The sequence below is a fragment of the Amblyraja radiata genome, chromosome 9 (assembly GCF_010909765.2).
Source record: "Amblyraja radiata isolate CabotCenter1 chromosome 9, sAmbRad1.1.pri, whole genome shotgun sequence".
Classification (NCBI taxonomy): domain Eukaryota; kingdom Metazoa; phylum Chordata; class Chondrichthyes; order Rajiformes; family Rajidae; genus Amblyraja; species Amblyraja radiata.
In genome coordinates this window covers 5,882,290-5,910,018 of record NC_045964.1, presented here as the reverse complement: position 1 = coordinate 5,910,018, position 27,729 = coordinate 5,882,290, and the positions used below count along the sequence as shown (strand labels likewise).

Genomic DNA, 27,729 nt, shown 5'->3' with positions numbered 1-27,729 from the left:
ATATTCCCCTCCACCAACATTTATTGGAATCTGGTGTACCCATCCTTTCGCGACCTTTGTGGTGTGTTTTTTAAATTTCCTTTAACAAGGGGGACACAGTGTTGCAGGGACAGAGTTAATGACGTTGAATTTCAGTGACGTAACAATGCCATGGCGCAATGATAGAGTGACGTAGCGACATTCGGTGACGTAATAAAGTAATGACGCAATGAGAGCTTGACGCAACGACGCGGTGCCGCTGTATTTCGGTGACGTAATAAAGCAGCGGCGCAATGCTTAGAACGACGCGGTGACGTAAGGGCGCAGTGCCGTGCGAGGGCGGGACGACGGTTGGGCGGCAGGGAGGCGCCGGCAGCTGACGGTGGTGGAGGAGCGAGCAGCGCGGGCACCGGACACGGAGACGGAGACGGAGACGGAGACGACGAGCAACACCCGGACACCGGGAGCGGTCTGGGCTGTCCTCCCTCCCGCCCGCTGCCCAGCGGAACAGTTTGCCGCAGGTACATGGAGAGGCGCAGGACGGCAGGTGCGGCATCTTCAGCAAAGCACTCGGCGGGGGGCCGCTACGGTCCGGTCGGGTCGGGTCGGGCAGCGTCTGTAGAGGAGGAGGCCCTTCATACCCCGGGGGGGGCAAGTGCGGTGGGGTGACACGATATGTGGATACGGGTAAAGTGGTTGGATACACGGGTGAGGGGGGTATATATAGATGAGGGGGCATATATTCAGGTGAGGATACGCATACGGGTGAGGGGGATATATCCGGAGCAGTCATGGTGGAACAGCGGTAGAGTTGCTGCCTGACAGCAAAATGCAACCCCAGAGACGGTTCGATCCCGACTACGTTCTCCCCGTGACCTACGTGGGTTTTCTCAGAGATCTTCGGTCTTCGGTTTCCTCCCACACTCCACAAAGACGTGCAGGTTTTGTAGGTTCACAAAAATGCTGGAGAAACTCAGCGGGTGCAGCAGCATCTATGGAGCGAAGGAAATAGGCAACGTTTCGGGCCGAAACCCTTCTTCAGACTGATGGGGGGTGGAGGGGAGAAGGAAGGAAAAAGGAGGAGGAGGAGCCCGAGGGCTGAGGAAGGGGAGGAGACAGCAAGGGCTAACAAACTTGGGAGAATTCAATGTTCATGCCCGCAGGATGGAGACTCTCCAAGCGGAATATGAGGTGCTGTTCCTCCAATTTCCGGTGTTGCTCACTCTGGCCATGGAGGAGACCCAGGACAGAGAGGTCGGACGGGGAATGGGAGGGGGTGTTGAAGTGCTGAGCCACTGGGAGGTCAGGTAGGTTCTTGTGGACCGAGCGGAGGTGTTCGGCGAAACAATCGCCCAAGTCTCACCGATGTAGATCAGCTGACATCTAGAGCAGCGGATGCAGTAGATGAGGTTGGAGGAGATGCAGGTGAACCTCTGTCGCACCTGGAATGACTGCTTGGGTCCTTGAATGGAGTCAAGGGGGTAGGTAAAGGGACAGGTGTTGCATTTCTTGCGGTTGCAACGGAAAGTGCCCGGGGAGGGAAGGGAAGAATTGACAAGGGAGTGGCGGAGGGAGCGGTCTTTGCGGAAGGCAGACATTGGGGGAGATGGGAAGATGTGGCGAGTGGTGGGGTCACGTTGGAGGTGGCGAAAATGACCGAGGATTTTCCAGCATCTGCAGTTCCTTCTTGAACAGGTTTGTAGGTTGTTGGCTTTATTTTTTTTAAATGTCCACAAGACCTTTTTCCAGAACTGTGGTTGCTCTTGTAAGTACTTCTTGGAAAACTAACCTGGCCATCCTATTTTTGTGGCTAATCAGTGGTTTGCACCTTGCGGTGTAGCCTCTATATTTCTGTTCATGAAGTCTTCTGCGCACAGTGGTCATTGACAAATCTACACCTGGCTCCTGAAGTTTCTGACCTCTTAATTCGTACTCGTGACAATAAACTGACTTTTGAACCTTTGAACTGCAATAGACCTTATGTTGGATGAGGAGTTCCAAGATATTGACTCAGCACTGATAACAAGAAAGCAACATGCTACTAAGTCAGCCTAATTTATAACATAGCGTATTCATGTCCATTTGATGGCTGCTAGGGCAATCAATGTGTAGGTTGCTGCAATGCCTCTTCTAAGTGCATTCATATGCGTGCAGAGGGCGTAGCTATTTTGGGTGGTAATCGGTATGCCAATCAATGCTGTACTGTGTGACTCTTATGAAAGAGTTAATGTAGTTCATGTGTATAAAGTCGTGGGATAGATGTGATAATTGCATAGTCTTTTACCCAGGGTAGAAGGATCAAGAAACAGAGGACATCGGCTTGGGCCTGTCCCACTGTACGAGCTAATTCAAGAGTTCTCCCGAGTTTGCTGGCAACCCTATTCATCGGATCAGCTAATCAGAGTGGTTGCAAAGTTTATCTCTCGCAATTCCGAGGTGTCCTAGAGTCGTGCAGCACAAAAACAGTCTGACTTGCCCACGCCGATCTAGTTGCCCCGTCTACGCTAGTCCCACCTGCACACGTTTGGTCCGTATCCTTGGAGCATGTCATCGGAGCATATCTGTTTACTGCAAGGCAACATAAGACCCAATGTCTTGTGAACAGATGTGCTTTTATTCAACTATCCAATTTTTAAAAATTACAATGGCATATTTTAAACAAAAAACCTGCTGAAATATGGCAGTATAGACACAAATATATGGATATCATTTCTCTTTTTTACCAAATGCAGACAATCCATTTAAAAAAGAGTTCCCCTTGTCCGTAATGCTCTTGTTTACAAAAGAGAAAATCATAAGTTTAAGCTTTTCAAGGCATTGATAAGAGTTGAAATGCTGTCAGCGACGCAGTCTATCAGGTGAAATGTTAAACACAGGCTTGACTTTTCTACCCCAGTAGATGGAACGGGTGCCTTGCTAGGTCGTTAAGGATAAATGTACTATGTTTCTATTTCTGTTGTACTTATCAGCACCCTTCCCTCCAGCGGCACCATAGGAACATATTATCCCATCCTATCTTCATCTGCTCTCTTGCCCTCAGTAAGAGATAGAGCGTAGAAAATGGTTCTTTTGCACTAAAATAATAGAGGAGAAATTATTGCTCAGAAATACTCATAGGTAGGACTAACCTCTGACTAGGAAGATCACCTAAACTCCCACGGGCATTGTTGCTGGCAGCCACTGAGGATAGTTTGGTTTGGTTCAGATGTCTTCTAGTTTTTGCAGAGCCTCGTTCCTTCCCTTTTCTGCATTTGTGAAGGGCTCACATTGCCCATGCCTAGTCCCTGGGAAGATGGTGCAAGCCGTTTTACATGAACTATTGTAAATTAGTTAATATGCAATGTTTGGCTTGTACATTGTTAGGTCAAAGTGCTTGTTCTTGCATTGTACTGTTGCATGTCAGTGAGGTTGGTCCGGTTAGAATGTTTTGCTGTATAACTCGCGTCTGGTATTACACCAATGACATGAACGTTTCAGATTATTTTTGTGGTGGTGCTGGCTGGAAGGGGTGAAAGGCCTACTCCTGCACCTATTTTCCATGCTTCTATGTTTTTAAGACTTAGCATAAATTGTGATGGTCGTGTGAAAACAGGCAGTTACTTCCCATACTGATCTATAGCGCAATTCTTTGCAAAATAACCTGGTGTATATATCAATGTAACATGAATGCTGTTATCAAATCAGCAGCTTTTTATACTGTAAATTCATAACACAACTATAGAAAGGTTGGTGACAACATTATTTTCATGTTTTACTGTTATGAACTCTAAACTGTTTTTAAGATTTAAACTAAGACTGGGAGTTGAATTAAAACTTTGAATTAAATTACTGAAAGTTATTTTCCATTTTTATTTCGGAACAGCTTGAACCTTCATGAACCACTACTGATTGATCTACACATTATAACTCCAATCCCCGCACAATGTGCCATCGATATAGCTGCTTTTATAGTCAGGAAACAGCACTTTTGCAACATGTTGAAGAAAATCCGGATGCAAATTTTCCCTGAGGTGTGGCAAAATGTACGTGAAACAGAATGAGATAAATGGAAATGTGGACATTTCTGTTCCCTTGGTTGTCTGTGGATTAAGCAACATAAATCGATTTCTAAATCAGAATTGTCTTGAGGAAATCTTCAAAAAAGAGTCCAACTATATTAGAAACCAATCCATCTATCAGTTGTAAAGCACTGGATGCGGATGAGCCCAATGTTGCCGGCCCTGTGGGCTACATGGAGGACGTTATTTTAGACGGGCAGCACATTTTAAACAGGGCTAATTCAATGGAGGATGAGCAGCAAGATGCTCTGCCGAGAGAAAGATCGAGTGCACTGAAGGAGGAAGGAAGCAATGATATATGGAGTGACTTTGCAAGTTACTACAAAACTCCTCATCTCCAACAGCAAGGTGTTGGTTCCTTTTGTGGGTTGCCAGCGACGGAAAAGAATGATTTGATAAAAAGGAGCTCCCCGCAGCAGAGTTTCAAAGTTCGTAATGGCAGCCTGAAGAACCATCATCACGTCCTGGCACAGCTCCACAATTCCAATACAAGTTATGAATGTGACGATGAATCCAAGCTCTCTGTATCTGTGGCCAGTGCTGGCAAGCAGCAGGACACCGTTTCACAATTGCATATTTCTGGGTATGTGGAGAAGAATGACCCAGGCCAATCTGCAGACAAGTGGACAGCACGGGTGTATCATGACCAGGCAATGGACGGCACTTTGCAGACTGACCGTGAAACTGAATGCTCAGACTTTGGTGCCGGTGCCATTATATTCCCTGCTACCGCATCGCTTTTGCAAATCCAGGAGATTCTCACGGCAAATTCAGCTTTGACGGTTAGTATTACAAACTATTATATAAACACTGACTGTCAAGGTAAATAGAAGTTGAATTAAATATTGATTAAATATTAAACATAATCACAAAAATACTGAAAACACTAAGCATCTGGGTGAATGTGTGCAGAGGGGGTGATTTTTTAGTGCACCAGCATTTTCTATATTTCTGATTACTAGCAATGTCAGTAATTGATCCTGATCACTGTATCAATCAGTATCAATGTTGTGTTCTGCTAGTAAGTCCAACATTGACTTGAGACCATCTCTGGAGAAAAGGAATAGATGACGTTTTGGGTCGAGACCCTTCTTCAGACTGGAAGTTGGGAAAGGGAAATGAGAGATATATGCCGTTTATATACACAGATATATCTCGTTTCCCTTTCCCCTGACTCGCAGTCTGAAGATGAGTCTTGACCCGAAACATCACCTATTCCTTTTCTCCAGAGGTGCTGTCTACCCGCTGAGTTACTCCTGGTTTTTGTGTCAACCTTTGGTTTAGACCAGCATCTGCAGTTCCTTCTTATACATTGACTAGAAACCATTAATGTAGCTCTATCACCTGTTCTGTCACCAAAATTCCATCTGCTATTTAGAGGGACGACAGATGGCACAATGGGCTAAGTGTTCAGCTGGCGACCGGAAGGTAGCCGGTTCGAATCCCACTTGGAGTGCATACTGTCGTTGTGTCCTTGGGCAAGACACTTCACCCACCTTTGCCTGTGTGTGAATGTGTGTGAGTGATTGGTGATAAGTAAAAAATACATTCCGATATTAACAAAACAATATATTTCAATGAATATTAAAAATGGAAAAATGCTGACAATGAAATTCCCCAAAATTCTGTGGCATACTGAATGGAAAATATATTGGGGATTGAGCTATGAGCTTGTAAATGTGGAACCGAACTGCAGATGCAGATTTATACAAAATAACACGCACAACATCTCTAGAGAAGGGTCTTAACCTGATGCTTCACCTATCCATGTTCTCCACAGATGTAGCCTGACCCTCTGAGTTATTCCACGACTTTTTGCCCTTTTTGCAAGACTATAAGACTGGCTTACCTGGAAATATCAGGAAAAATTACAATTCCTATCTGTTAAATAACTTCGTACTAATGGATTTTCTGCAATAATGTAAAAAAATGCTTAAAGTAGTGCGGAGCAAATTAAATTGTTTTATTCTTGCTAATCAAGTAAATCCCTTTCTTTGGATATTGAACGGTGTTGCATCACTGCACAAATGCCATTGAAGAGTGTTGTGCTCTTTGTCAACCATGTTGTGGACCACTATAACCATGCTAATTCTGCCATAAGGAAAGGAATTGATGAACAGGATCATATTAGGTAGAATCTTAAAATTATGAATAGTGAGCCCGTCCTCACAACCAAGCCCAAGGAACTAAAGGAAGAATAGGAATAAAAAGTATGGAGACTAGTTGTGCAGGTTATAGTATTTGGTAGGGCAGTGGAAGAGAAAATCAGGTCCATAGTCAGCTAGAGTACAGTCCTGACCTCCCATATACGCATATGGCGCTATTGCCTTACACGGCAGAGACCCGGGTTCGAACCTGACTATGGGTGCTGTCCGTACGGAGTGTGTACGTTCTCCCCGTGAACGCGTGGGTTTTCTCCGGGATCTTCGGTTTCCTCTCGCACTCCAAAGACGTACAGGTTTGTAGGTTAATTGGCTTGGTGTAAATGTAAAATTGTCCCTAGTGTGTGTAGGGTAGTGTTAATGGGCGGGGATCACTGGTCGGTGTGGACAGTGGGCCGAAGGCCCTGTTTCCACGGTGTACCTCTAAACTGAACCTAAACCTCATTGGAAACAAAAGCCATCGTGAAGTCACATCATTGCATATGTGTCAAAGTTTAATGGATGTCTTGTCTCAATCCATCCTATTCGCTCCATTGTAACTAAAACTAGAATCTGTCTTTGACGGACAATGTCTATTAACATCCCTCTCTTCAGCTTATCACAAGACTGTGTTATCGTTGGTTTCCACCATACTTCCTCTCTTGAGTTAAAGTTGTTCATTGTGGGCTGTGTTTAATGCTGATGTTCCCCACGGTGGGAAGTGGAAGTGATGGTGGAGAGGCTCTGCTAACTATTGAACAGGAATGGTGACATTGATTGGGGGCAGTCGCACTGAGGTGGGCAATGGAGAGGGTGGGGTTTGAAGGAGGATTATATGATCACCACGTCAAGGATAGGGCAGTCAAAAGACAGTTTGAGCACAGCTAAAGGTGTCTCTTGTGACTGATTGGATTTATTTCAGTGCCTTTGTGTCTGATTTGAACGGTGCAAAAGGAAAGGGATTGGAAATAGTGATGGTTCAGGATGAAGAGGCTATTAACTTGTAGAGATACAGCGTGGAAATGGGCTCTTTGGCAGCATCTATGGAGTGAGGGAAATGGGTAACGTTTCGGGTCGAGACCCTTCTTCCCTACAGTAGTTCTCTGTTAGAACATCCTACACACGAGGGACAATTTACACAAACCAATTAACCTGCAAACCTGCACGTTATTAGGATGTGGGAGGAAACCATATCCCTGTAAACCTACCCGGTTCAGTGTGCACATTGTGGGCCGAAGGGCCTGTTACTGTCTTGTACTGTTAAATATTCTGTATGTTGTTCAGTCGACTTGATGTCTTCACCGGGCCCTGGACATTGGATCTCCCCCCCCCCCCCCCCCACACTGTGGATTCCCCCCCCCCCCCCCCCCACACTGTGGATTCCCCCCCCCCCCCCCCACACTGTGGATTCCCCCCCCCCCCCACACTATGGATTCCCCCCCCCCCTCACACTGAGGATTCCCCCCCTCACACTGAGGATTCCCCCCCTCACACTGAGGATTCCCCCCCTCACACTGAGGATTCCCCCCCCCACACTGAGGATTCCCCCCCCCACACTGAGGATTCCCCCCCCACACTGAGGATTCCCCCCCCCACACTGGATTCCCCCCCCCCACACTGGATTCCCCCCCCCCACACTGGATTCCCCCCCCACACTGGATTCCCCCCCCCCACACTGTGGACCCCCCCCCCCACACTGTGGACCCCCCCCCCCCACACTGAGGATTCCCCCCCCCACACTGTGGATTCCCCCCCCCCCACACTGTGGATTCCCCCCCCCCCACACTGTGGATTCCCCCCCCCCCACACTGTGGATTCCCCCCCCCCCACACTGTGGATTCCCCCCCCCCCACACTGTGGATCCCCCCCCCCCACACTGTGGATCCCCCCCCCCCCACACTGTGGATCCCCCCCCCCCCCACACTGTGGATCCCTACCCCCCCCACACTGTGGATTCCCCCCTACCCCCCCCACACTGTGGATTCCCCCCTACCCCCCCCCACACTGTGGATTCCCCCCTACCCCCCCCACACTGTGGATTCCCCCCCCCCCCACACTGTGGATTCCCCCCCCCACACTGTGGATTCCCCCCCCCACACTGTGGATTCCCCCCCCCCCACACTGTGGATTCCCCCCCCCCACACTGTGGATTCCCCCCCCACACTGTGGATCCCCCCCCCACACTGTGGATCCCCCCCCCCCACACTGTGGATCCCCCCCCCCACACTGTGGATCCCCCCCCCCACACTGTGGATCCCCCCCCCCACACTGTGGATCCCCCCCCCCACACTGTGGATCCCCCCCCCCACACTGTGGATTCCCCCCCCCCCCACACTGTGGATTCCCCCCCCCACACTGTGGATTCCCCCCCCCACACTGTGGATTCCCCCCCCCACACTGTGGATTCCCCCCCCCACACTGTGGATTCCCCCCCCCACACTGTGGGATCCCCCCCCCCCCACACTGTGGATTCCCCTCCCCCCACACTGTGGATTCCCCCCCCCACACTGTGGATTCCCCCCCCCCCACACTGTGGATTCCCCCCCCCCACACTGTGGATTCCCCCCCCCCCCACACTGTGGATTCCCCCCCCCCACACTGTGGATTCCCCCCCCCCACACTGTGGATTCCCCCCCCCCACACTGTGGATTCCCCCCCCCCCCACACTGGATTCCCCCCCCCCCACACTGTGGATTCCCCCCCCCCCCCACACTGTGGATTCCCCCCCCCCCACACTGTGGATTCCCCCCCCCCCCCACACTGTGGATTCCCCCCCCCCCCCACTGTGGATTCCCCCCCCCCCCACACTGTGGATTCCCCCCCCCCCACACTGTGGATTCCCCCCCCCCCCCCACACTGTGGATTCCCCCCCCCCACACTGTGGATTCCCCCCCCCCCCACACTGTGGATTCCCCCCCCCCCACACTGTGGATTCCCCCCCCCCCACACTGTGGATTCCCCCCCCCCCCACTTTGTGGATTCCCGCCCCCCCCCACACTGTGGATTCCCCCCCCCCCACACTGTGGATTCCCCCCCCCCACACTGTGGATTCCCCCCCCCCACACTGTGGATTCCCCCCCCCCACACTGTGGATTCCCCTCCCCCCACACTGTGGATTCCCACACTGTGGATTCTCCCCCCCCCCCACACTGTGGATTCCCCCCCCCACACTGTGGATTCCCGCCCCCCCCCACTTTGTGGATTCCCGCCCCCCCCCACACTGTGGATTCCCCCCCCCCCACACTGTGGATTCCCCCCCCCCACACTGTGGATTCCCCCCCCCCCACACTGTGGATTCCCCCCCCCCCCACACTGTGGATTCCCCCCCCCCCCCCACACTGTGGATTCCCCCCCCCCCCCCCCACACTGTGGATTCCCCCCCCCCCCCACACTGTGGATTCCCCCCCCCCCCCCACACTGTGGATTCCCCCCCCTCCCACACTGGATTCCCACACTGTGGATTCCCCCCCCCCACACTGTGGATTCCCCCCCCCCCACACTGTGGATTCCCGCCCCCCCCACACTGTGGATTCCCGCCCCCCCCCACACTGTGGATTCCCGCCCCCCCCCACACTGTGGATTCCCCCCCCCCCCCACACTGTGGATTCCCCCCCCCCCACACTGTGGATTCCCCCCCCCACACTGTGGATTCCCCCCCCCCCACACTGTGGATTCCCCCCCCCCCCCACACTGTGGATTTCCCCCCCCCCCCACACTGTGGATCCTCCCCCCCCCCCCCACACTGTGGATCCTCCCCCCCCCCCCACACTGTGGATCCTCCCCCCCCCCCACACTGTGGATCCTCCCCCCCATCCCCCCACACTGTGGATCCTCCCCCCCATCCCCCCACACTGTGGATCCTCCCCCCCATCCCCCCACACTGTGGATCCTCCCCCCCACCCCCCCCACACTGTGGATCCTCCCCCATCCCCCCACACTGTGGACCCGCCCCACCCCCCCACACTGTGGACCCGCCCCACCCCCCCACACTGTGGACCCGCCCCACCCCCCCACACTGTGGACCCCGCCCCACCCCCCCCACACTGTGGACCCGCCCCACCCCCCCACACTGTGGACCCGCCCCACCCCCCCACACTGTGGACCCGCCCCATCCCCCCACACTGTGGACCCTCCCCATCCCCCCACACTGTGGACCCTCCCCATCCCCCCACACTGTGGACCCTCCCCATCCCCCCACACTGTGGACCCTCCCCATCCCCCTACACTGTGGACCCTCCCCATCCCCCCACACTGTGGACCCTCCCCATCCCCCCACACTGTGGATCCTCCCCATCCCCCCACACTGTGGACCCTCCCCATCCCCCCACACTGTGGACCCTCCCCATCCCCCCACCACTGTGGATCCTCCCCATCCCCCCACACTGTGGACCCTCCCCATCCCCCCACACTGTGGATCCTCCCCATCCCCCCACCACTGTGGATCCTCCCCATCCCCCCACCACTGTTGACCCGCCTCACCCCCACCACTGTGGACCCTCCTCACCCCCCACCACTGTGGACCCTCCCCATCCCCCACACACTGTGGACCCTCCCCTCCCCCACACTGTGAATCTCCCCCCTCCCCCCACACTGTGGACCCTCCTCACCCCCACCACTGTGGACCCTCCCCATCCCCCACACACTGTGGACCCTCCCCTCCCCCCACACTGTGAATCTCCCCCCTCCCCCCACACTGTGGATCTCTCTCCCCCCTGATGCCTGATCCGGTGAGTTCCTCCAGCACTTTGAATTTTGCTCACGATTCTAGAATCCGCGGTGTCTTGTGTCTACAATAGAGGGTCCCTGCTCTGGATACAGTAAATCTTTGTGTGTGACTACTCAAGGTCAATGACAAGCCTGTGTATTTGTTGATGGCTACAATATCTGGGCCACAGCATCCCTTCAAAGACCAGAAGTGGAGTGAAGAGTGAAAAACTGGAGGTGGTTCAAATCTAGTAAGCTCGCTACTTCAGGATCATTGAATGAATTAAATGGGCTTCCTCAGTAATAATAAAAGCTTTTTAACTGAAACATTAGAGAATGCGGAGTACACCATTTCTTTCTTCCTTTAGACTGATTCATGGAATCTCGTGGAAAACATTTTCCAGAAGTCTTTTCCCTCTGAACCTGTGAAGCATGACCTTGAAGACTTCCCAGTGCTAGAGCATTCACTTGAGAAACATGGAGAAGAAAGTGATCCAAATAAAGCAATGTCATTATCAAGGTAATTTCTAATATACAAGTAAAGAAATTGTGCTGTAACAGTAAACATGTCCACATTATTGTCATAGGAGATAACTGATAGACACAAAATGCTGGAGTTAAAGGCCTGTCCCACTTTCACGAGGTAATTCACGAATTATCCTGAGTTTTCTCCTGATTCAAACTCGCAGAATGTTCGTAACGAGTCCATAGGAGTTCGTAGATATATCGTAGTGGCTCGTTATGCTAGCCGTAGGTACTTGTGGCATCAGGTAAGTCGGGACGTTTTTTGGTCAGGATGAAAGAAATAACTTGTGAAAGTGGGACAGGCCCTTAACTCTGGAGAGAAGGAATGGGGGACGTTTTGTGTCAAGACCCTTGTTCAGACTTAGTCAGGGAAGAGGGAGAACAGAGATCTGGAAGGGTAAAGTGTGAAAACGACCGATCAAAGCAGACAATGGCAAGGAAATGTCGAATGGTTCATTGTTAGCTGAGGGGAGGGTGAAAGGAACACTGCAATCAGAAGGGCAGTGAAACTGGTCGGACAACTCGGGTTGGGAGGGACGGAGAGAGAGGTTACTTGAAATAAGATAAATCAGTATTCATATCGCTGGGTTGTAAGCTGCTCAAGCATTACTGTACTGTTTTTATCAGTGAAAGGATAAATGAATGTTTTTGAGCCATACCTCCAACGTAGAACTCAAAAGAACATTGATTAGAAGAAGGGTTTCGGCCCGAAACGTCGCCTATTTCCTTCGCTCCATAGATGCTGCTGCACCCGCTGAGTTTCCCCAGCAATTTTGTGTACCATTGATTAGTTGTCTCTTGGTTAGGTAGACAGCTCCTAATACATTTCAGGCACAAATGGTGATCTTCAAGTCATTGCACATCTGTGGCTAACAAAGGAGGTGATGACAATTACCAGACTAAAGATTTAATAGGAATCTGAGGGGTGGGTTTTTACATACAAAGATTGATGGGACAACGGAATAAGCTGCCAGAGGAGGTAGTTGAGGCAGGGATTATCCCATTGTTTAAGAAACAGACAGGTACATGGATAGGACAGGGTTGGAGGGATATGGGCCAAATGCGTGCAGGTGGGGCTAGTGTAGCTGGGACATGTTGGGCGGTGTGGGCAAGTTGGGCCGAAGGGCCTGTTTTCCACGCTGTATCACTCTGAGTATTAACCAAACCACCTGAAATCAAAATCCTAATGGACTAAATGGGACATTCAAGGGGTTAAAAGATGGCTTACTGTATTATTATTCTTTTCATGTGTGATTTCTTGCTCTTTATCAAATTAGCACTCGAACACCCTTTCTAACAATGATGTTTTGAAAGTTGAAATTTCCTCTTCACAAACTGAAAGCAAATTAGAAGTGTGAAAACACACACCTCCAGATTCTCACCAACTAGAAAGCGGTCCTGACCTCTCATCTGCCTTATTGGAGATCATACTTCATCTTGCACTAAATGTGTTTTCTTTGACTGGATAACCACAAACAAAAGCTTTTTAATGTACCTCGGAACACATGAGAATAACAAACTAAACTAATGAAGCATATTTGTAAAAGTTGTGCAACTTTTCCAGCTTTCTCCCCCCCCCCCCACCCCCCAATACAGTCGGTCTGAAGAAGGGTCTCGAACTAAAACATCACCTGTCCATTTCCTCCAACTGACTGGCCGAATTACACCAGTACTTTTTTTTTTTGTTTAAGACAAGCATCTGCCATGCATAAGTTAATCAGAGTGGAATTAGGCCATTCGGCCCATCAAGTCTACTCTGCCATTCAATCATGGCTGATCTATCTTTCCCTCTTAACCCCATTCTCCTGCCTTCTCCCCATAACCCCTGACACCCTTGTATTCTTGCGTCTCCACGTTTGTGTGGGACTAGAAGATCTTTGAGCAGTTCAATGGGTTTTAAGCGATTGCAATTTTCTGCTGTGAAGTGTCGAGTACAAGTTGTTTTGAGTGAGGCAAGATATGAGTGATAGATTAATACCACCAGTAGTGTAGGTTGAGGAAGCTCGCAATTCCTCTTTCAAAGGTTGTCTGGAAATAGAGGAAAAGGCAAGTTTCTATTGATTTGATTAAGGGAAAGGGGAAGTGAAGCCTGAGACAACATAAACTTCAATCATCAGCAGAGGTCTCGGCTCCAATGGGGGTCCCGGCATCTTGAGGTAGTCCCAGCGTGCGTGAGGGTCCCAGCATCTTTGGACAGACGTCTTGGCCTGGAGAGGGGAGACGACCATGTACCGATGGGTCCCAGCATGTCCAGTGGTCCCAGCATCTTTGAGCAGAGGTCCTGGCTCCAATGGGGGGTCCTGGCATCTTTGCGCAGCAAGACAAAAGTCAGTTTGTGTGCAGTTCTTGAAACGTACTCGTTTTTAACTTATTTGTAACACACCAGTCTGCATGCCATTTGTTGTGTGGACTATTGGGGAACATGTTGCACAATGGTGTCGTGTGATGGATTTCAATAAATCAGTTGTTTTTCCTGTTTTTTTTACATGTTTGCATCTAAATTGCTTTTTAGTTTAATTTTGCGCATATTTTGGAAAATAACCGGAGAAAGGAAAGCCGCAGCCTTGATTATAATGCATGCAAGACAGGAATGAGGTGTAGACTGATTGTAGGTGTCATTGTGAAATGAAACACTGCGGCTGTTTAGTTACACCAGCTACAACGAGATGAGCCAGGGCCTGAAAGGGGGGTGGAGAAATACCTTGTGCAAGAGAAGGTGAACCAGAATGGGGAGATTGTGCCCTTATCTCACATCTCAAGAGTGCATACACGAGGTAAAAGCACAAGGAAGGGAGCAGAAGTAAGATTCCTTACATTTCATTGTACCTAAAACATAGTAAACGTAAAGACCAGGGAAATACCTCATTGTCAGGCACAGCAGAGGCTGCTGTTATAACGAGGAACTGCAGATGCTGATTTACACCGAAGATAGACACAAAATGCTGGAGTAACTCAGCGGCACAGGCAGCCTCTCTGGAGAGAAGGAATGGGGGGGCGTTTTGGGTCAAGACCCTTCTTCAGTCTGAAACGTTCCTTCTATTCAGGAATGCTGCCTGTCCTGCTGAGTTACTCCAGCGTTTTGTGCCTGTCTTCATGCAACACTGAAGCTATTTTTATCATTCATTGATGCACTGAGGCTCTATAAGGCACTGGTCAGGCCGCATTTGGAATATTGTGAGCAATTTTGGGCACCATATCTGAGGAAGGATGTGCTGGCCCTGGAGAGGGTCCAGAGGAGGTTTACAAGAATGATCCCAGGAATGAGTGGACTAATTTATGATGAGCGTTTGTCGGCACTGGGCCTGTACTCACTGGAGTTTAGAAGAATGAAGGGGGACCTCATTGAAACTTACAGAATAATGACAGGCTTGGATACAGTGGATGTGGAGATGATGTTTCCAATAGTGGGAGAGTCTAGGACTAGAGGTCATAGTCTCAGAATTAAAGGACGTTCCTTTAAGAAGATGAGAAGGAATTTCTTTAATCAGAAGGTGGTGAATTTGTGGATTTTGTTGCCACAGAAGGCTGTGGAGACCAAGTCGGTGGATATTTTTAAAGCAGTTATAGATTCTTGATTAGTACGGGCGTCAGGGGTTATGGGGAGAAGGCAGGAGAATGGGGTTAGGAGGGAGAGATAGATCAGCCATGATTGAATGGCGGAGTAGACTTGATGGGCCGAATGGCCTAATTCTGCTTCTATCACTTATGGCTTATGTCGTGATTGGCTTTATAGAACTTTGTTTCGGCCACATTTGGGGTATTGCGTGCCCCATTACAGGGAGGATGTATAAAAAGTGCAGTGGAGGTTTACCGAATGATGCCTGGATTCCAGGGTATTAGCTGCAAGGAGGGGTTGGAATGATTTGGATTGTTTTCTCTGAAACACTGGAGGTTGCAGGGAGATGTGATACAGTGCATTCAGAAAGTATTCAGAGCCCTTCACTTTTTCCACATTTTGTTACGTTACAGCCTTATTTTAAATGGATTAAATTATTTTATTTTATCACCAATCTACACACAATACCCAATAATAAAAAAGCAAACAGGTGAAATAACTGAAATGTCACATTTACATAAGTATTCAGACCCTTTACTCAGTACTTTGTTGAGGCACCTTTGGCAGCGATTACAGCCTCAAGTCTTCTTGGGTATGATGCTACAAGCTTGGCACACCTGTATTTGGGTAATTTCTCCCATTCTTCTCTGCAGATCCTCTCAAGCTCTGTCAGGTTGGCTGGGGAGCGTCGATGCACAGCTATTTTCAGGTCCCTCCAGAGATGTTTGATCGGGTTTAAGTCCGGGCTCTGGCTGGGCCACACAAGGACATTCACAGACTTGTCACAAAGCCACTCCTGCGTTGTCTTGGCTGTGTGCTCAGGGCCGTTGTCCTGTTGGAAGGTGAACCTCCGCCCCAGTCTGAAGTCCCGAATGCTCTGGAGCAGGTTTTCATCAAGGATCTCTCTGTACTTTGCTCCGTTCATCTTTCCCTCGATCCTGACTAGTCTCCCAGTTCCTGCTGCTGAAAAACATCCCCACACTATGATGCTGCCACCACCTTGCTTCACCAATAGGTATGGTATTGGCCAGGTGATGAGCGGTGCCTGGTTTCCTTCAGACGTGACACTTGGCATTCAGGTCAAAGAGTTCAATCTTGGTTTCATCAGACCAGAGAATCTTGTTTCTCATGCCTTTGGGCAAACTCCAAGCGGGCTGTCATGTGCCTTTTACTGAGGAGTGGCTTCCGTCCGGCCACTCTACCATAAAGGCCTGATTGGTGGAGTGCTGCAGATATAGTTGTCCTTCTGGAAGGTTCTCCCATCTCCACAGAGGAACTCTGGAGCTCTGTCAGAGTGACCATCGGGTTCTTGGTCACCTACCTGACCAAGGCCCTTCTCCCCCTATTGCTCAGTTTGGCAGGGCGGCCAGCTCTATGAAGAGTCCTGGTGGTTCCAAAGTTCTTCCATTTAAGAATGACGGAGGCCACCGTGCTCTTCGGGACCTGCAATGCTGCAGAAATTGTTTTATACCCTTCCCCAAATCTGTGTCTCAACACAATCCTGTCTCGGAGGTCTATGGACGATTCCTTTGTCTTCATAGCTTGGTTTTTGTTCTGACATGCACTGTCAACTGTGGGACCTTAAATAGACAGGTCAAATCATGTCCAATCAATTAATTTACCACTTGTGGACCCCAATCAAGTTGTAGAAACATCTCAAGGATAATCAATGGAAACAGGATGAACCTAAGCTCAATTTTGAGTGTCATAGCAAAGGGTCTGAATACTTATGTAAATGTGATATTTCAGTTATTTCTTTTTAATTACTTTGAAAAAATGTCTATGGCCGCTTGTTCCATACACCCACCACCCACAAACCTGGAGAAGTTTAATAATCGTACATTGCTACACGTACCAGCAAAGTCTGTAATTCCCATTCATCTGCAGGACACTGCTCATAGTTAAAGCTATTTTGCAGTGTTCCTTCCTTACGCCTTTTCCAGATCTCTTTCATTCATTGGGAATCTTGCCCCATCAAGTCATAAACATCTCCATATAATGAGTGAGATGGTCAGTATTTACAAATTTAATTGAAGATTTCATGAATACAGGAGCCTTGAATCCAAACCACAAACGAGTTGAATACAGTTACAACAGTCACTTACTGATATAAATGTTTAAATATGCCAATGCTGTACAATATATTAAAGCATGCAAGGTATTTGTGTATCTCTTATAATTGCTTCTTCTTCTTCAGTTATGAATTTGCAAATGCTTGGGGAGAGCTTCATGATCTTAATAAAGTGGCCTTGAGATTTTCCTGGAACGTATCAAGTACTCGTGTGAAGCTGTTATCCATACTGGGAATTGATCAAAATCACAAGGCAAGGACATCTTGTTTATTTATCATACCATTACTTCAAATATGCCATTTTTTCTTACAACTCCTCATTTATATCCATCTCAAGAGAATCTGGCGTTGAATTGCATTCCAATGATCGAGCATGTTGGTAAAGTAATCTGCAGTTTTACGTTATTAAGTTCTAGGTGCAGAATTAGGCCATTTGGCCCATCTAGTCTACGCTGCCATTCAATCATGGCTGCCCTCCCCCTCCCCCTCGCATCTCCGTCGAGGTAAGAGATTAAAAGAAAGTTACCCACCACATAAAACCAGCTAAAGAACACTAAAACATACATTTAACACATACTAAACCTGAAGACCAATGGACCAAAAGACTTCTTGACCGCCCTATCTACTTTTGACACCATTATCAAGCAACTATGTACCTGCACTCCTAGATCCCCCCCCCCCCCCCCGTTCTACAACACTGCCCAGGGCTGTGGGAGAGCTGGGAAGGGGAGGGGAAACGGAGAAAGGAGAGACTACCTGAAATTGGAGAAGTCAATGTTCATACCGCTGGGGTGCAAACTACCCAAGCAAAATATGAGGTGCTGCTCCTCCAATTTACGGTGGGCCTCACTCTGGCCATGGAGGAGGCCCAGGACAGAAAGGTTGGATTCGGAATGGGAGGGGGAGTTGAAGTGCTGAGCCACCGGGAGATCAGGTTGGTTATTGCGAACCGAGCAGAGGTGTTGGGCGAAGTGATCGCCGAGCCTACGCTTGGTCTCACCGATGTAGAGCAGCCGACACCTAGAGCAGCAGATGCAATAGATGAGGTTGGAGGAGGTGCAGGTGAACCTCTGCCGTACCCGGAAAGACTGCTTAGATCCTTGGATGGTGTCTAGGGGGGAGGTAAAGCGACTGGTGTAGCATTTCCTGCGGTTGCAAGGGAAAGTACCAGGAGAGGGGGGGGGTTTGGATGGGAAGGGACAAATTGACCAGGGAGTTACGGAGAGAGCGGTCTCTGCGGAAAGCCGAAAAGGGAGAAGATGGGAAGATGTGGCCAGTGGTGGGATCCCGTTGGAGGTGGCGAAAATGTCTGAGGATTCTTGTTACGAGGATGGGGAGTGAGAGCAGAGTTGTGGGGTATAGAAGAGACCCTGGTGAGAGCCTCATCGAAAGTCGAAGAGGGGAACACCCGTCCCCTAAAGAATGAGGACATCTCCGATGCCCTGGTTTGGAGCACCACATCCTGGGTGCAGATGCGGCGTTGACGGAGGAATTTGAAGTAGGGGATAGAGTCCTTACATGAAGCAGGGTGGGAAGAAGTGTAGTCCAGATAGTCAGTGGGTTTATAGTAGACGTCGGTCAGTAGTCTGTCACCTGCGATGGAGATAGTGAGGTCTAGAAACAGTAGGGAGATGTCGGAAATGGTCCAGGTGTGTTTGAGTGCCGGATGGAAGTTAGGGGTGAAATGGATGAAGTCAGTTGTCTTTGGTTCTCTTTGGTTATTTGTCAATCTAAGTAGCAACATGAAGCACAACGGCAATTGTTCTCTTTCTTAATTCACTGATATAACGTTGAATTAGTTTGCAATTATTTTCTTCACCATACTTCTGCTTTGAAATCAAACGTTGTCATTTAAAGCTGTTTGTAGTGAGGTAAACAAAATATCTAAACTAATTTAAATTAAGGATCAGCCGTTAGAACGTGCACTTTTGTACGTCTTTACATTGCACGGTATGAGCTGTGTTTGGAAGGAGAGAGGTGTCAACACAGTGGTGCAGATGGGAAAGAAAGAAGGCAGCTATGGGATACTGAGTTGGATGATCAACCATGATCATATTGAATGGCGGTGCAGGCTCGAAGGGCCGAATGGCCTACTCCTGCACCTATTTTCTATGTTTCTATGTGTTCTGCAGCATGCTTTAACATAGCTGTATCCAGCAGGCGGTGCTGCTGAGCAGTAGCATGAGATTGTTGCCTGAGGCTGTAAAGAAGTGTAGGAAGGAACTGCAGATGCTGGTTTAAACCGAAGATAGACACACAAATGCTGGAGTGACTCAGCAGGACAGGCAGCATCTCTGGAGAGAAGGAATGTATGACGTTTCGGGTCGAGACCCGTCGTCAGACTAGTTAGGGAAACGGGAGATAGAGATGATGAGATAGAGATCGAGATAGAGAACATCGGGCCGCCCGTAGCGGCGACAGTGGGGGGTTCGGTTTTTGACCCCGCTGTGTGGGGATGTCTGTGTTAAAGACTTTTGTGTTCTGTGCTCTATTATTTGTATGGCGACCACACATTTCACTGTACCAATTGGTACATGTGAAAAATAAATGTATCTTGTATGATGATGTAGACAGATAAAGAACAATGAATTAAAGATATGCAAAAAGGTAACGATGGTAAAGGAAACACGCCATTGTTAGCTGTTTGTTGGGTGAAAACGAGAAGCTGGTGCGACTTGGATGGGAAGGGATGGAGAGAGAGGGAATACCGCGGTTACTTGAAGTTAGAGAAATCAATATTTGTACCACTGGGCTGTAAACTGCCCAAGCAAAATATGAGATGCTGTTCCTTCAATTTGCATTTAGCCTCACTCTGACAATGGAGGAGACCAGGACAGAAAGGTCAGTGTGGGAATGGGAAGGGGAATTAAAATGTTCAGCAACCGGGAGATCAGGTGGGTTCAGGCGGGCTGAGCGAAGGTGTTCAGTGAAACGATCGCCCAGTCTACGTTTGGTCTCACCGATGTTTGAGTCCATATCTTGAACAATAGATACAGTAGGTGAGGTTGGAGGAGGTGCAAGTGAACCTCTGCCTAACTTGAAAGGACTGTCGGGGTCCCTGGACAGAGTCGAGGGAGGAGGTATAGGGATGGGTGTTGCATCTCTTGCGGTTGCTGGGGAAAGGAATGGGTGACATTTCGGGTCGAGCCCATCAGTCTGAAGAAGGGTCTCCACCCGGAACGTCGCCCATTTCTTCTCTCCAGAGATGCTGCCTATCCTGCTGAGTTACTCCAGCATGTTGTGTCTACCTTTGATTTAAACCAGCATCTACAGTTCTTTCCTACACAGAGAGGAATGGGGTATGTGTCTTCAGATGGACCTACAATTGCTTCTACGATACAATACGATAGAACTTTATTTATCCCAGGAGGGAACTTGATCTGCCAACAGTCATCGTAAATAAATAAATAAAGATTTTAAAGATGTGGTCATTGTTGTACACAGCAAGATCCCAGAGTAGCAACATGAAGAAGGAAGGTTAATGTCCCACACCAAGTTATGGTCTAGCAATCACTGCTCGGGTGGGAGCAGATTCAAGTGAGCGGGATTGATACTAAAAGGAGACAAAATGGAAAGACGTGGGGTACAAGTGCAGTGGAATTAGTTGGGTTAAGACGGAGCACACTGGAGTCAACAGACTCTTTGACCTGCGTGATGTAATTAATATTTTGCATATTGTTTTGAAACAATCATTTGGTACTATTTGAGGTTTCCAAGAAAAGTTTCTGGTTCCGATTTCATTTTCAGTTTCCGATGCTTCAAAACTTCCCTCAACTTTTAAAACTGATTTCTCTCTCTGTCAGCACAATTGAAAACTAATAATTTAAGGATTTCAAAATTATGCTTTTGTTTCCATCTTGTTAATTGCAACTGTATAACATTCTTTTGGTCTCAATGCTACATATACTTATTATGTTTTCCCAAAGTTCTAAACTTGTTGGAAAATATTTCTGATCAGAATTATATAATTGTGTAATTCCAGCCTTAAATCAGTGACACAGCTGGTAGAGCCAGAGACCCGCATTTAATCCTGATCTCAGAAGCTGTCTGTGTGGGGTTGTACGTTCTCCCTGTAACTGTGTGGGTTTCCCCCCCACATCCCAAAGACGTGTGGGTTTGTAGGTTAATTGGCCTCTGTAAATTGCCCCTAGTGTAGGGAGTGGATGAGAAAGTGGGATAACAGTGTGAATGGGTTATCGGTGTTCGGTATGGACTTGGTGGGCTGAAGGGCCTGTTTCCATGCTGTATCTCTAAACTAAACTACAATTAATACAGATTTAAAATATTAGAATAACTTTTTTTCAGATTGATTTACATTTTTTATTGTGTGCCTCAGGATGATGGACGAGCTGATCGAGAGGATGACTTGACTTATTCAGACCTGGAGAAGACTGGAGTATTACCAGGAGTTGCTGCCTTATCCGACCATGGCCCCAAGGCCCTGATCCAGACCAGGGTACAAGAAAATCTTGGCTTAATAGCTAGATTAAAAGAATAATTGTTTGGGACAAGGAAGTGCTTTGCAGCAAGGGTCGATGCTAAGGGGAGTGGGTGGGGGATGTAACTGGTGACTGATACAAGAAAATGAGTGGACGGGGGGCGCATAAGCTTTCACCTGCACAAGTTGCAGCGACTCTGTGCTGAACTAACCCTTCAAATTCACACTAGCACTGTGGGGTTCTGCAGTGGGTGAGTCATGACCTCGTCTGACCACTGGCAAGGTCCCGGTGGACTGGATAGTAGCCAGAGTGTTTAAGAAGGAATTGCAGATGCTGGAAAATCGAATCATCTATTGCATCCGCTGCTCTAGATGTCAGCTGATCGACATCGGTGAGACCAAGTGGAGGCTTGACGATCGCTTCGCCGAACACCTCCGCTTGGTCCGCATTAACCAACCTGATCTCCCGGTGGCTCAGCACTTCAACTCCCCCTCCCATTCTGAATCCGACCTTTCTGTCCTGGGCCTCCTCTATGGCCAGAGTGAGCACCACCGGAAATTGGAGGTGCAGCACCTCATATTCCGCTTGGGCAGTCTGCACCCTAGTGGCATAAACATTGACTTCTCCAATTTCTGGTAGCCTTTGCTGTCTCCTCCCCTTCTCAGCTCTCCCACCACCACCCCCCCCCCCACCCTACATCAGTCTGAAGAAGGGTTTCGGCTCGAAACGTTGCCTATTTCCTTCCCTCCAGAGATGCTGCTGCACCTGCTGAGTTTCTCCAGCACTTTTGTCTACCTTGGATAGTAGCCAGTGTTGTTCCTTTGTTTATGAAGGGAAAAGAGAGAATCCGGGGAATTATAGGCTGGCGAGCCTCATGTCAGTGGTAGGGAAGCCATTTGAGGCCATTCTTTGGCATTTGCTTGCCTTCATTGGTCAAGGCATTGAACCTAAGATAGAAGAAGTAGAAACAAGGAACTGCAGATGCTGGTTTACAAACAAGACACAAAGTGCTGGAGTAACTCAGCAGGTTGGGCAGCCTTTCTGGAGAACATGGACAGATGACGTTCTGGGTTGGGACCCTTCTTCAGGTTGTGTGTGGGGGGTGGGTGAATGCCAAGAAAACTGGTTGAGAGGAGACCTGAGAAAAGTACATCCAATGATGAGAGGCCTAGATATGATAGACAGTCAGAACCATTTTTTCCCCAGGGTGGAAATGTCAAAGACTAAAGAGCATAGCTTTCAGGTGGGAGGGGGGAGGTTTAATGGGTTTGTGCAAGATGGGGGGCTTTAGGGTGGATGGGTACCTGAAACACACTGCCAGGGTCGATGGAGGAGGCAGATATGATAATGACATTGAAGAGGCTTTGCACAGAATGTACGCATATGGATCAAATGCAGGCAGAGGAGATAGTTGACCTCAGCATCATGTTTGGCACACATTGTGAACCAAAGGGCCTTTCCTGTGCTGCTCACTGTTCTCATGAACCTGGGGCGCTGACATTACAAGAGATGGCAAGACCAAGTGCAGTAGAACTTGTATGAAGGAAAAGGAAGCCTGAAGAGGTGGGACAAAGAGGGCAGAGAGACTCCAATTAATGGATGCCTAGATGGGTTGCAAATCCATCCTGCGAGTCAACATTATCTAAGGGATTGCATTGGTCTCTTCCACCAATGCTGCATGGACAGATGCACCAGAGTGATGTGGATGAGGTTAGCTACCTTTGTTCCTTCAGTTGGGGTTGAGTCACTGCCTACTACAGACCTATTCTGACAGCTCCACGACTCAGCAAATTGGTCAGTGCTGATGCTGCCAAACCATTCCAAGTCATTGAAGTCTCCCCAACCAAGTGCATTATGTGCCTTTGTTCATATCTGATGGGAGTAGATTGGGTCATTTGGCCCATCAAGCCTACGCCATTCAATCATGGCTGATCTATCTCCCCCTCCTAACCCCATTCTCCTGCTTTCTCCCCATAGTCCCTGACACCCGTACATATTGTACACAGCATCTGTAGCAGGAGAAACATCTGTAGCAAGGTTTTAAGTTGGCCATCTCCCATCATAAAGGAATTTCAAGCTTCAGCCTGGGAAGAAATCTGGCCGTCTATTTTTTTGATATTCCCATCTATCCCATTAAGTGTGTTATTACAGATGTCAGTTACAGTGCCCTCCATAATGTTTGGGACAAAGGCCCATCATTTATTTATTTGCCTCTGTACTCCACAATTTGAGATTTGTAAAAATCACATGTGATTAAAGTGCATATTGTCAGATTTTAATAAAGACCATTTTTATACATTTTGGTTTCACCATGTAGAAATTACAGCTGTGTTTATACATAGCCCCCCCCCCCCCCCCCCCCCCCCCCCCCCCCCCCCCCCCCCCCCCCCATTTCAGGGCACCATAATGTTTGGGACACAGCAATGTCATGTAAATAAAAGTGTCCCAAATGGACACATGTTTAGTATTTTGTTGCATATCCTTTGCATGCAATGACTGCTTGAAGTTTGAGATTCATGGACATCACCAGTTGCTGGGTGTCTTCTCTGGCGATGCTCTGCCAGGCCTGTATTGCAGCCATCTTTAGCTTATGCTTGTTTTGAGGGCTAGTCTCCTTCAGTTTTCTCTTCAGCATATAAAAGGCATGCTCAATTGGGTTCAGATCAGGTGTTTGACTTGGCCACTTAAGAATTGACCTTTTTTAGCTTTGAAAAACTCCTTTGTTGCTTTAGCGGTATGTTTGGGATAATTGTCTTGCTGTAGAATGAACCGCCGGCCAATGAGTTTTGAGGCATTTGTTTGAACTTGAGCAGATAGGATGTGTCTATACACTACAGAATTCATTATGCTACTACCATCAGCAGTTGTATCATCAATGAAGATAAGTGAGGCAGTACCTTCAGCAGCCATACATGCCCAGGCCGTAACACCCCCACCACCGTGTTTCACAGATGAGGTGGTATGCTTTGGATCTTGGACAGTTCCTTCTCTCCTCCATACTTTGCTCTTGCCATCACTCTGATATAAGTTAATCTTCGTCTCATCTGTCCACAAGACATTTTTCCATAACTGTGGTTGCTCTTTTAAGTACTTCTTGGCAAACTGTAACCTGGCCACTCTATTTTTGCGGCTAACCAGTGGTTTGCATCTTGCAGTGTAACCTCTGTATTTCTGTTCATGAAGTCTACTGCAGACAGTGATCATTGACAAATCCACACCTGAAGAGTGTTTCTGATCTGTTGGGCAGGTGTTTGGGGATTTTTTCTTTATTATAGAGAGAATTCTTCTGTCATCAGCTGTGGGGGTCTTCCTTGATCTGCCAGTCCCTTTGCGATTAGTAAGCTCACCAGTGCGCTTTCTTCTAAACAGTTGATTTTGGTCAGCCTAAGGTTTGGCTGATATCTCTAACAGTTTTCTTCTTGTTTCTCAGTCTCATAATGGCTTCTTTATCTTTCATTGGCACAACTTTGGTCCTCGTGTTGATAAACAGCAATAAATGTTTCCAAAGGTGATGGAAAGACTGGAGGAAAGACTAGGTGCTGAGAGCTCTTATACCTGCATTAATGAGGCAATTAAACACATCTGAGCAATTACAAACGCCTGTGAAGCCATGTGTCCCAAACATCATGGTGCCCTGAAATGTGGGGACTATGTATAAACACAGCTGTAATTTCTACATGGTGAAACCAAAATGTATAAAAATGGCCTTTATTAAAATCAGACAATGTGCACTTTAACCACATGTGATTTTTTTTTTTTCTATTACAAATCTCAAATTGTGGATACAGAGGCAAATAAATAAATGATGGGTCTTTGTCCCAAACATTATGGAGGGCACTGTAGATCAATGCTTTCTGCAATATTCAGCAATCTGCATTTATTGATTTAACTGGCTCAATATCTGCATTTTTATACCATTGAGCTGACAGATTTTTTTAAAGTTACTAGACCAAGTGCAGACCCATTGGGTCTGTTCCCCCAATGCGCGGGGGGGGGGGGGGGGGGGGAGTTTAGGGGGCGGCATGCGGCGTCACACACACACTTTAACTGGCTCAGTATCTGCATTTTCATAACATTGAGTTGACAGATTTTTTTAAAGTTATTTCTTGCACATCAGTGCAATATTTTGGTCACAAAGTTGTTGCACCTAATGTTTTCCACGAGTGGTGAACTGCTGACTCTGGTCAATGTGTCAACAAGACAAAACCTTTTCCTAATAGGAGGGAAGCATTACTAAATGAAAAGATAATGGGTGATAAGCTCTCTTCCTAAAATGTTTTTAATTTTATGAAGAGAGAGCTGTTCATTCCGAGAACTTGGCCTGTTTGAGGAATGAATTGCCATATGCAATCCATGTAAAAGTTCAATGTTTGGTTAAATCCTATGGTTCATTTGAGCACTTTGTAACCCCTATTTGAAAAACACCATCAGTTTTAATTCTGTTTGATTACAGATCTCCATAATGCCGCCGTCGCAAAGAGCCGGCCACGGATTGAGTCAGCGGCTGGAGAAGATGATTGTGCAGTGGATGCAGATGAATGGGAGCAGAGCCCAAAAAACACAGAGAATCAAAAGGCCTTTGTGGTTTATGTAATCAATATTCAAAACCAATGTGTTTGTGGCTTTTTTTCTCATTTTTTTTCAGATGTTTATTTACATTTTTAACTTCTTCAATATCGTGCGACACATTTAAATTGACCATTTCAAAGTAAATTTTGGAATCTAGCTACAGCGCATGTTTTAGTGCAAATATAATTTAACAGATTCTCTATTATTATATTTAATATTTTTAAAACTGTCATTCTCAGGATGTGGTGAGACGGCATGGTTGTGACAGATGCGGCAATGTATCTTACTACTGACTGACCCACCTGCTCTCTCTTCTGAGGGCAGGTAATGGTCGACAACATGATTGTGGGACCAGGCTGCACATTGACACTATCTTGCACCCTAATCCTAACCTCACTATCCCCACCTTCAAATCATTCTTTAGCATATTAAGGGTGTGAGTATTACGTGATAATGCATCTATTTAAAGTGCCTCTCCGAAAGCAATCAAATGTAAATTGTTCTGTGTTCTCCTGCCCTTGGTGAAGACATTCCCCATAAATCGATAGTTCAGTGCCCAACTTTAGTTAGACTTATTTCCGCGTTTTTAAAAACTGAATTCAAATCGTACATTTTCTTGATGGGATTTGAACCCCAGTTTGCTGCGTTTTCAATTTGCCTTCTGTATGTCTAGTCCAATGATGTAACTGCACTACTGAACCCCTTGTAGTTTGGGGCTTGTGTTGATCCTACAGTGTCACCGAGCAGACCAGCCACTTGTTTCAATATTGTGCGACTGTGACTCTCATGGCCAATACCAGGGGGCCACAGTTTAAGAATAAGCACTAAGAATAGGCCATTTAGAACGGAGATGAGGAAAAACCTTTTCACTGACAGAGTTATGAATCTGTGGAATTCTCTGCCTCAGAAGGCAGTGGAGGCCAATTCTCTGGATGCTTTCAAGAGAGAGTTAGATAGAGCTCTTAAAGATAGCGGAGTCGAGGGATATGGGGAGAAGGCAGGAACGGGGTACTGATTGTGGATGATTAGCCATGATCGCAGTGAATGGTGGTGCTGGCTCGAAGGGCCTACTCCTGCACCTATTGTCTATCAATGCATAAAGTTTTAGTTGGGTATCAATACAAAACTGGCAGTATAACACTCAGGAGCATGCCAACCGCATGCCTGAGGTTTTTGGTTTCCAAGTGAAGTCTGTCGGGGTACAGGGACTGCAAGTTGTTGGAGGTTCATGTTGATTGTTGATTATGTTTGCAATGTGATAAATTCCAGCCTTAATGAATTAAAGTGAACTTTATTCTTTTATTGGTCTCATATTTGTAACTCCTTCCACATGAAAGGACTTCATATAGTGAACATGTTTTATTTGTACTGACATTGTGGAATGTAATGATATCATGGGGGGCAACAGCAACATGTCTGGTTGGCTTTTGTGTGGATTGTTGAATGGCAGAGAATTTCTTGCCTGATGTGAAGAACATCTCCATTGATGCGATGTTCGCACAAGATGATTTATTTCCTGTGATTTTGTTATGAACATAGATCATGATGGAGAAAATTTGATTCCAGCTGCAGTGATTTTTTAAATTCCACTTTGATGTCACTTCAGCTACCTGTCTATTGTTTGCTACCCTCACAGTGAAATATTGTTTCTCAACTAGAAATTCAATGAAGACTTTATTTTTAAATC

General features: G+C 47.6%; 1 protein-coding gene across 2 annotated transcripts; it reads left to right on the top strand.

The window, feature by feature from the left end:
* The first annotated feature begins 304 nt into the window (after positions 1–304).
* On the top strand, positions 305–27,729 carry LOC116976709. 2 transcript variants are annotated; one of them, XM_033026579.1, is made up of 6 exons: positions 305–500; positions 3,842–4,819; positions 11,251–11,402; positions 17,161–17,287; positions 21,371–21,490; positions 25,927–27,729. In XM_033026579.1, exons 2-6 carry the CDS (start codon positions 4,211–4,213, stop codon positions 26,065–26,067), a joined length of 1,149 nt encoding a protein of 382 aa, XP_032882470.1. In that variant the 5' UTR covers positions 305–500; positions 3,842–4,210; the 3' UTR covers positions 26,068–27,729. The 2 variants fall into 2 exon arrangements, with proteins under 2 accessions (XP_032882470.1, XP_032882471.1); XM_033026580.1 differs by having other exon boundaries at positions 305–526.